General features: G+C 34.7%; 1 protein-coding gene across 3 annotated transcripts; it reads right to left on the reverse strand.

The window, feature by feature from the left end:
* Window positions 1-579: 579 nt before the first annotated feature.
* On the reverse strand, window positions 580-10,978 carry LOC128623367 (aldo-keto reductase family 1 member D1). 3 transcript variants are annotated; one of them, XM_053650395.1, is made up of 9 exons: window positions 10,053-10,776; window positions 9,764-9,931; window positions 4,434-4,550; window positions 4,242-4,319; window positions 3,197-3,319; window positions 2,959-3,068; window positions 2,015-2,180; window positions 1,007-1,089; window positions 580-803 (listed from the first exon to the last, which is right to left on the reverse strand). In XM_053650395.1, exons 1-9 carry the CDS (start codon window positions 10,143-10,145, stop codon window positions 761-763), a joined length of 981 nt encoding a protein of 326 aa, XP_053506370.1. In that variant the 5' UTR covers window positions 10,146-10,776; the 3' UTR covers window positions 580-760. The 3 variants fall into 3 exon arrangements, with proteins under 3 accessions (XP_053506370.1, XP_053506372.1, XP_053506371.1); XM_053650397.1 differs by lacking the exon at window positions 10,053-10,776 and adding an exon at window positions 10,871-10,978 and having other exon boundaries at window positions 586-803; XM_053650396.1 differs by lacking the exon at window positions 2,959-3,068 and adding an exon at window positions 2,828-2,928 and having other exon boundaries at window positions 586-803; window positions 10,053-10,801.
* Between the last annotated feature and the right edge of the window lie 41 nt (window positions 10,979-11,019).

Consider the following 11,019-nt stretch of genomic DNA (forward strand, 5'->3'; position numbering starts at 1 on the left):
CCATGACATTTTTACAGATTTGGTGTTGCTTCCTGAGGTTTATCTCATTTTAAAAACAAAAAACTCCAGAGGGTTCAGCAGCTCATGTTGTGCATGACCTTTCCCCCTCTACTGAAGGTTGTATCTTTTAATGTTCTGAAACCCCTGTATATATATATATATATATATATATATATATATATATATATATATATATATAATATGTGTGTGTGTATATATATATATATATATATATATATGTATGTGTGTGTATGTGTGTGTATGTGTGTGTGTGTGTGTGTGTGTGTGTGTGTGTGTGTATATATATATATATATATGAAAGGGCTTAACACAACTCTTCTATAAAACATCCTTTAAAGGGTACAACCTAAATGTATAATCTTCTCCAATGTATAAAAATATTACTGCTTCCCCTGTTTTATCTGGTTCTGAATTAATTCTACCTTATTAGATGTCATTTGCTTGAAAACCACAAAATAAACCTTCCACATACAGGTGGACTGACATGCTTATATGTATTTTGCACAATATGTTAATACATCCAGCCTGAACTCAGTGAATAAACAAAAGGAGAAGTGATTTGTGTGATGAAATTATTTATTTGCAATTATTCAATTGTATTAAATGTTACCGTAATCTATGAGGTGATAGTAAAAGGTTACACTGAAATGTACAAGGAGCATGCTGATAATAATGCAACAAAAAATGTCACCTTTCTATCATGCATTGTTGTTAATTTTGTTGCTTATATAAAACTGCTTTAATATTCTTCATGGAATGGATATTCAGGATGATCACTCCACCTATGAACAGAGAAACAGTGATTAGGCTCAATTCAATTTCTTCAGTGGGTCCAAGTCTCACTTCCACTGCTTAATATTTAACCTGCTAAAACACATCTCAGTCAGCTCATGAACACTTTCACATGTTCACTACTTTGGATAAAATATCTGTTAAATAAATGAAAATACATGTAAGTTAATAGCTGTGTGTATTAATGACTTACATGAGAAGCTCCACAAAGCGAATGTTCTTGTTAAGCCCTTCAATTGCTTTCATTTCATCATCAGTCAAAGAGAAGTCAAATATCTAGCAAAAAAGATAAATACATTACAGCTTGGACAATCTCTTTTTCCAGAGACAATATGAGACAGCTAATTATCAGCTAATTATACCGAGACATCCATATCCATTCATGCATTAATGTCTCCCAAATTTTTTTCCACATTACTCGTTATTGTTTTGAACTCGTGCAATCGTATCATAAATATTGCAGTAAATATTGCATATCACCAGTGCAGTGATTTGAACCAATAAATCATTACACCACCACTGTCCAACTTCACAATACCAAATTTTGTTTTCACCTTGTTTTCTTGGTGAATTAAAAAATAAATAAAAAATAATTTAATTAATACTTAATACATATTACAGCAAAGGACACTGCAGTTAACTTTGTTTGCAAGTTCAAAAGCTTGCTTCCTTGTTAACATCCATCCATTCATTTTCTATACTGCTTATCCTACACAATGTTTAACACACATTTACTCTGTTAAGCCATACAGCCTTAACTCAAGAAAACAGCAGTCAAAAGACTTAAAACTGACTGCTGGAGAGCTGGAGAAGGGGATAAGAAGATACTACTAAAATTGAAAACCAAATTGAATACAGAAATGGAAAGACACTATAAAAGACTAAAAGCGTGAAAAGGAAATAACTGAAAAAACTGCTAAAATAAATGCATAAGTCCAATACAAACAGCAGGAATCCTGAAAAATTGAGGCAGGTGAATCACATTCAGACATTTTCTTTTTACTTTTCTTTTCAGTCACATTTATAGAATTTTTTTTCCACTACTAATATCTTAAAATATTTTAACCATTTTGGTTAATTGTGATAATGAAGAAACAACTGTAGAACCTCAAAGAAGCCTAACAACCTGTATGTCTTATTAATTTTTTCAAGTAAGTGTAGTCCTCAACTATAGATTGCTCCTTTCTGAGAGTATACAAACCTCAAAGTTCTCCTTGATACGATTCGGGCTGAAGCTCTTGGGAATGACCACCACACCTCGCTGCACATTGAATCTAAGCACAACCTGTGCTGTCCTCTTTTTATACTTTTTAGCAATGGACACCAGAAGCTCATCCTCCAGCAAAGGGGGGCACTTTAAATTCACCCTGTATCACAGAAAAAGAAATGAGTGCTAAACTATTCATCCTTGTTCACAAATTGGTCCTTTTTTTCAAACAAATAGCAACAACTTGGTTCAATGGGCTGGAATATTAAAGAATTCATTCTTAAATCATACCACATTCATACCACATTTCTTGCATTTACACAAGAAATGTGGTATGAACATTCAGTTACTTCAGAAAAACATTTGTATCCCACAAGAGCTCCTGAGTTTGTGTAGATTTATGAATTCCGGAGACTCATTAATATGAACCACGATCAATAGGCTTCAAATCATATAATTAAAATGAATTACTGCAATTTTATATAGAGATTATGTTGTCCAGTTTATAGACAGTGTATGGCACAGGTCTATAAACCTATGTGCTGAAGACCCAAGTTTATGTTCTTGAAACTGAATGTAAATCAACTGTGCCCTGAATGCACTGGGGATTTACATTTAACTTTTATCAATCTGAGAGGAATCTCTAGTTAGTTTGGCCTACAAAAACATTTACACACAACTTTACTAAATGATGCTCAATGTTTATAGATACATGTGTTATTGACAAAAAGAAAATTAAATTCTCCATAAGGAATGTCAATGAAAATAAAATCTGCACTCAATTTGTAATTTACAAGAAATTCTTACACACGAAACTCTTTTTTTGGCCTCCGACGCCTTATTTTTTTCAGGTTGTCTGTCCGTCCTTCTTTATTTGTTCGGCAGAAGCTTCTGCGAAATGAATCAATCTAATTGTGAAATAAAGAAGTATTTTATACCAAGATGGGTCTCTGGATGTTCCTAGAGGACTGTATCCAACAATCACAATTTCATTCTGCTTACAAAATTCCATCATTTTAGGCTGAGTGAAGTACGGGTGGCATTCAATCTATGATTTAAAAAAAAGTACATGGATAAGAGTATCTAAAAAAATAACTGCATCAGTACAAGCAACATTAAGGGACAAGAAAAAGCTTTCCACTCATCTGCCACGTGTAGCATGCTATGGAGGATTACCTGATTCGACACAGGTTTGTACTTTAGACCTGGCTTATTCAGGATCAGCTCCAGCTGCCGCTTATTGAAGTTAGACACGCCGAGAGATTTTACCAACCCTGCATCTTTACAGGCCTCTAACGCCTGAGAAGTGGAAAAGATTAAAAACAGGTGAGAAAACGGTTGCATTTAGGAAAACTCCACACATTTTTAAAAGGCCTTATAAATGCTTTGTTTACATGCACTTTTCAATATTTTGATATTGCTGACCCTGACTTGTTCCGTTCAGGTCAAAATGACCTGTGTAAATTTTTTAAAAGGTATAACAATAGTAAAAACATGAAGATGAAGAGACTGTGTTAGATCTTACACCTTCATCAATGTAAAGCACAAAGCATTTTATCACACAACACACTTTTTGCAAATCATTTTAAAAGAAAGTTTAATATTAATGTTTTATAAAATGTTTCTCTGTGAGAGTTTAGATCATGCTATTCTCAGTAAAAACATGAAGATGAAGATTACTGAGATGGTTTTGAGCTGAGAGTCTGGTGTTTGCAAATCTGAGGTCAATTTATGGCACTTTTCCACTGCATGGTACGGCTTGACTTGACTCGACTCTGCTCGTTTTTTGGGGGCTTTCCACTGTGAATAGTACCTGATACCTGGTGCTTTTTTTTTAGTACCACCTCGGTCGAGGTTCCAAGTGAGCCGAGCTGATACTAAATGTGAGCCACGCACTGAGGGGGTAGGGAATTCTCATTAACGAGTGGTTCTGTATTTTGCCTGAATAAATGTGTCATTTAATACAGACTTTGTGTATGGTAATATTCTACTAATCGAAAATTATGTATCATAATTTTGTTACAGATTTCCAAACAGGCATTAATCGAACTTAATCCTGTTGTGGCTGAATCTAACTTAGTCATATCGAGCACTACGTAGGTTCTAGAACGCCGTTATTTTACATACGTTATTTTAGGATGCAACACTGTTAAGTAGTGAACAGAACACAAAAATGAACAGTCTCACTTTAAAATCTAATCTAACCAGCACATTCACATACCTCCCATGTGGCACAAAGGTCTGTCTGATGGTAAATAGACTTCCCACTCTCATCTTTTGGATAGAAAGTATCGCCTGGCTAGGAAAATCAAAACAAAACCATATACAATCATTTTACATGTAAGTGACATATCTGTTGGTGGATTTTCTGCATTACAATAAATTGTGGATGATGTGTGGATGGTCTAAGGACCTTAAAAGCTATTGGGAGTTCGATGATGTAGAGATCCACGTAGTCCAACTGCAAAGCTTGGAGAGTTCGCTCCAGTGCTGGTCTTACAAGCTCAGGAGGATGAAATGTGTTCCATAACTGGGACAGGAAAGAAAACACTATGGCTAGATTTTGTGGAAATGAACTCAGCAGAAGGAGAAAATAAAAGTATGTCAAAATCAATTTAAAGTGGAGTAGCAGGTCAAAATTATACAAGAAAGTGTCCTTTCTTTAGGGTACATAAATATTTCAAAGCAAAAAGTAAATGATTTTAAAAGAAATTACTGAAATGAGAAGTCTTGCAAATCCATAAATATTTGTAGGATAAATAGTTACAAAGGTTAAGGTTAGGATTCTGAGCAGGGATTGTATTAGTACCTCTTCTTCAAACTTCTTATAAACTGTTAATTACAGTTAGACTAGTAAGTGGATAATAGTCCTCACTCAAAGTCAAGTGGTTGCGGTATCAAATGTTTATAGATAATAAATGAAAATGTATTTTGCAAAATATCATATGGTGTCCATCCAAACATTAGTTCACAATTTGTTTGAAATTGCTCTAAATCCCTTCTTTGTTTTTATTGTGCCACATTTGGTGTTCTGCTTTAATGAACAAAACTGCAAACCATTTGTATTTATAATTCTTTCATAATTCACTAATGAAAGATATCCAAAGTTGTTCATTTTCAAGATAAAATATCATTCAGTGCGACCATCAAGAAATTTATATTTAAAAATGTATACATAAACATTTATGACAAAAAAATTACATCATACAACAACATACCAAGGATCACTGGAAACATCTAGAAGGTTTATAAGACTAGGTCAAATTTGGAAAACTTTCACCTTTTTAAGGTAACGCTCTGTAGTTGTCATATCATATTGCCTCGAAAAAACAATGAAAATTTAATTATATCTGTAAATGTATATTTTATTACAAATGTTATAATAGATATTGGTGAGATGAAGTTTCTGCTTTGGTGGTCAGTTCTGTGCCTGTGAATGCATAAATATACATAATATATATACATAAACATACAGTACTGTGCAAAAGTCTTAGGCATCCTATTTTTTTAATACAAACTTTGTTATACAGTGCCCTTCACTAATATTGGCACCCTTGGTAAATATGAGCAAAGAAGGCTGTGAAAGTTGTCTTTATTGTTTGTCCTTTTGATCTTTTATTAAACAAACAACACAGGTTTACGTAATCACCATTACTGTGTTTGTTTGTAACTGTAGCCGGAGTTGTGTGTAATCATATGCTCTCCTCCTATTGCTGGAAGTAGTAATATCATACACTTACTGTCAAATTGATTGATTGATGACCCTCTGTGTTCCCCTGACTGACAGTTCTGTAGGAGGACCTAATTTATGACTATTGGTAACCCTATCCATCTCAACGTGTGTGTGTGTGTGTGTGTGTGTGTGTGTGTGTGTGTGTGTGTGTGCTACTAACCATTGTCTGTGTGACTGATATAATGGGTATGTGTTTCATGGTTTTGTTGATCAGAAAATGCTTAGGGTATGTTTTGTTTAAGAGTTTGGTGTGAACTGTGCTTTTCACAGTTTTAATCCACACACAATGAATACATTTTATGGTATAAGTGAATATTTGTTTCTGAAATTACTTTTGTGGTAAGTATTGTTTTATTTTGAAGCATAAGCATGGTTTAGGCGAATATGGATGATGTAAGAAAGTGTATCAAATGGTTAGCTATGATACGTGTATGTATTAATGGGGTCAATCCATTTTGCTGTTAGAAAATACTAGACCTGATGACTGAATGTGGTAGATGTATTAGAATTGTGGATATAAATGAACAGAATGTTGTTTGTGAAATAACTGAAATATTTATTGATTACATTGTTGAGAAAACACTATGATGTCTATAAAATTTATACAGTCCCTCGATGTTGTATGATACCATTGTTCTCTTTTACTGAAATAAAACCCAAAACACTTAAACCATCAGCGTTATTCTTTGTTGAGACTGAGATGACAATATGTCAGAAGAAATTTAAAAAATATTTATTACATATCTTCTAAACATGGTTCTTTAGGAGGTAAAAACGATTAAAAGATGATGTTTTAAAAGAATCGTGCGTTTTGTTTAAACTATAAACAAGTTTTTCTGGAAAATGGCTCACCAGCAAGGATACTTAGACACTACACAGAACTACCCCTAAATACATAAGATTTTGTCTATAGTTTGACATCCCATGTACCCTTGGCTGGCAGTTCTGTAGATGGTGTAAATTTATGACCTCTGGTAACACTGCTTGATCTGAATGTGTGATCTTTCCTGGCAGTTGTTTGTCTGTGTGAGATAGAGATGTGTTTTCTAGGGGTTTGCTGAACAGAATGATTACAAATGTGTTTATGTTAATAAATTAAGGGGAGAGTCATGCGTCTCAGTATTTAACTAACGGTTAGGACGTTGTAGTTAAAACACAGAAGAAACTCTGAAACTATCTGTTTCAATGGCTGCTCTGAGAACTCCTAACACCCCTAGAAGACTGCTGTGTATTTCACCAACGAGAGGACCTGTTGAAATGAGAGAGGACCTGACTTTTGCTCAAAGAAAAAACCCAAGATGTTAGTTTGACAAAAATTCTTCATGAAGATGTAAATATTGTAAAGATGTTGTTGTTTAACCCTGGGCAGGGTGTTACCAACTCCAAACATTGTCTCTTAAGTCCAAGGGTTCTTTAGGAGGTAGAAAAACATTTATAGATGATGTTTTAAAAGAAACGGGTGTTTCGTCCATAATGGTAAAAAAGAAAAATGGTTGTACTCCAATGTGAAATTAATTGGTGGAGACACATTGAGTACATTTCTGTTCCACAGTCTATAAGGACCCCCACCCGTTAATGTAGTGTGAAAAATGTACACAACCTCCATGACTACATTACATGAAGTTTAAACATTTTCATTTTGTAATGACAGCAAGACAAAACTGTTGTACATTTGGTATCTGGTGATTTTAGAATTAGGCCAAGTGTCAAATATGTTTTGTGAATGGCTTTGTCTGGCAAAGAGCACGATGGCATGGAAAGATTATACAAGAGTAACTAGTGTGATATAATTCTTAGGAGTTCTACGTCAACTTGGGAGCATCCGAACATAGCTCTCACAGATTTCTCTATCTGAAAACATTCAAAAACCTGTCAAAAATTAAGCTTAATTTTCAGACAAAATGTATAGTAATGCTACTCTACAATACGTCTAATGTATGAAGTTACGTTTTTCTTCATATGATGTGAAAGTAATTGACTTAAAACAAATCTCTACATCATGATGATTCATTGGTGGAACTCACATCATACCTTCTGTATCTGCATGTGAGTGTTTATTTTAAATTGAGGCACAATGCCTAGGGAATTGGTCATCAATTTCTTCTGAGGACATCTGTGGAAGAAATAGACGTAACCCTGGCTTCATTGTTTAACTGAATGTGAACCTAATCATAGATAATCTAAACAGGTGATGTGCTTTTATCTTCCTTACTCTGGCACTGCCCGACCTTCGAACAGTAAACATGTTTGACTTTCTTTTCAATTATGGTGACAGTGGAGAGCATGGTGAAAGGGTGAATCCATGTTCCTACATACATACATTATGTTAGATGACAGACTCTCCTAGGTTGAAGATACTTCATTAAAAAAAATATATATTAAAAAAAACTAAATATGAAAAGGAATCAAGACAGACCCAAATAAAAAATAAGGTTCCAATGAACAGTAAAGCTACATATTCTCTTCCTCTAGCTTATTCAGTAATTGTAACCATTGTACTACAGATAAAATAAGTGTGGACAGTTGCTGTAAACTGTTGATCTGGTCCAATGTTATTTGGGAACAAAGAGCAAGCCGAATTTTCTCAACATAAATTTCGTGTGTAGTTTGTTATCAGATATCACAACGGATACATGACACTTTTCATTTTATTCCTTCAACTGGTTTACTAAATGTAATGTGCAACAATCTGTACTTTTCTCAACCTTTCCCATGCTATAATGATGGCTGGAAACTAGGACTGAATGGCAAATACTGTAGAAAGGTCATATAGAACATAGAGAAATCTAATTTAAAACACCTCAGTCTCCACAAAGAATAACGCCGACGGTTTAAGTGTTTTGGGTTTTATTTCAGTAAAAGAGAACAATGGTATCATATAACATCGAGGGACTGTGTGAAAATTTTATACACATCACAGGGTTTTCTCAACAATGTAATCAAAAAATATTTCAGTTATTTCACAAACAACATTCTGTTCATTTATGTCCACAATTCTAATACATCTACCACATTCAATCATCAGGTCTAGTATTTTCTAACATCATAGTTACACAAAATGGATTGATCCCATTAATACATACACGTATCATAGCTAACCATTTGATACACTTTCTTACATCATCCATATTCGCCTAAACCATGCTTATGCTTCAAAATAAAACAATACTTACCACAAAAGTAATTTCAGAAACAAATATTCACTTATACCACAAAATGTATTCATTGTGTGTGGATTAAAACTGTAAGAAGGACAGTTCACACCAAACTCTTTAACAAAAGATGTCCTAATCATTTTCTGATCAACAAAACCATGAAACACATACCCATTATCTCAGTCACACAGACAATGTTCAGTAGCGAGCAAACACACACACATGTTGAGATCGATAGGGTTACCATAAATTAGGTGCGCCTACAGAACTGTCAGTCAGGGGAATAACTATATAAATATATAAATCCTAGGGTCAATCAATTTGACAGTTTGACAGAAAGTGTATGATATTACTACAGCTGGGGTTCAGAGGAGTGTTGTAGCAGTGTTCCAACAGTTCTCCAAGAACAGGGTTGATGACCACTAATAAACAGAGCACTAATCTCGACTCATGACCAAAGGTGATCCTTTACGATGTAGGACTTTGGCTGCGACAGCAAAATCAGGCTGAATACTGTACAGTGTAAAACCAGCTTAACAAAGTCCAAATACTAGAAGTACTTTTCACCTATGCTCAATAGTTCACTGAGAACTTCATATAACATAAATGTTAATGCATCAACCCTGCTGAAAAAAACCATCACAGAAATTCTAATGGTTTCCACTACAAATTCCATTATAAACCATCAGCTAACCCTTAAATCATTACCATTACCATAATTAATCCTTAATGATATCCACTAGACATAACATGCCACCAATAGAAGGCAACAAATTACCAGCAGAGACCCACAGAGACCATGAGCAAATCAGCAAGGAATGATTTTTAGCTAAGAAGAACAAACTTGTCCTTTACCTTTCCACAGTAGAAAATGTCCTCTCTTTTCACTGTCCCATCAGCAATTTTGTCCCGGATGGCTTGGCCCACTTCATGCTCATTGAAATACACTAAAGCTCCATCGATGTGCCTGTATCCAACCTCGATGGCAAGTTTGACCGCGTTATATGCGGTTCCTTTGGGAGTCTATAAAATGCAGTCAAAACATGCCAGAACAGATAAAGTTCTCTGAAGAAAAAAGCCATCAGGAAAGTGAGTGAGAAAATATAAATTAACTAACTATAAAAGTAAATTTATAGCCCCTTACCGTCCGAGGGTCTCCATAGGTCCCTATACCCATAAGAGGGATTTTCAACCCATTATTCATCGTAATAGAGTGACTTGTAGCTGTCAACTCCATGTTTCTTTTCCCCTGACTCAGGTAGTTACTACAAATGCCCTATTTGTGAATCAAAGAACGAAGAGCTAGGTTTTGTAAGGAGAGTCAAACCAGTTCTGCAAGGAAATCCACATGCACAATATCTTCACAGGTTAATCAGTAATACTGTTATTCCCAAATTTGGTCATGGTTGTTGAACCCTGGTTCAGAGGTGTGTACTGCAGGAAAATGTCTCCCATATAATATGACCATTCTGGGAAATCTTCTTTCTTGGAAATAATCTTTCAAATATATAGAGTCCACTGTGTCTACTACAGTGTGTTTGATCAGTTCACCAAGCCAGTAGACAACATAATCTACTGGCTTGGTATTCAGCGTAGACATTAATGGTGTGAATGCTTTTCCAGTGCAATAAATTGTGGAAAGTGAATACAGATGACTTTAGATAAGCCATACTGATAATGTACAAATATAATGGACTTTAGTGGACAGTCAAGACCCTTTTGAAACTCATCCCTGCTTTCTTGTTTTGTTTTGTTTTTTAGCAAGGAAGAAAGCACTAATAACCAAAATCTTGAGAGATTGCATTTATTATCGTTGGTCATACTTTCGAAATTGTTTAACGGTGCATTGATAGTTAGATATAAAAATTATATAAATATATATTAGTAGGTAATAGGTTAGTGGTAGTAGTCAGTCATTTTGATTAGCTTTGTTATGCATGTTGTAATAAAAAAAAAAACAACCTGAAAATATCTTTGCAGATTTCTTTTCGCAGGAATCCACCCATGGGGTGCGGGAAACGCGTATGCCGATAAACGCATACCAGTAAGGAGGAGGAAGTTTTGACACGTCACGCTTTCCGTAGTCGTACAATCGCGGCCTCGTTACATCG

The sequence above is a fragment of the Ictalurus furcatus genome, chromosome 19 (genome assembly GCF_023375685.1).
Source record: "Ictalurus furcatus strain D&B chromosome 19, Billie_1.0, whole genome shotgun sequence".
In the NCBI taxonomy this organism is placed as follows: Eukaryota; Metazoa; Chordata; class Actinopteri; order Siluriformes; family Ictaluridae; genus Ictalurus; species Ictalurus furcatus.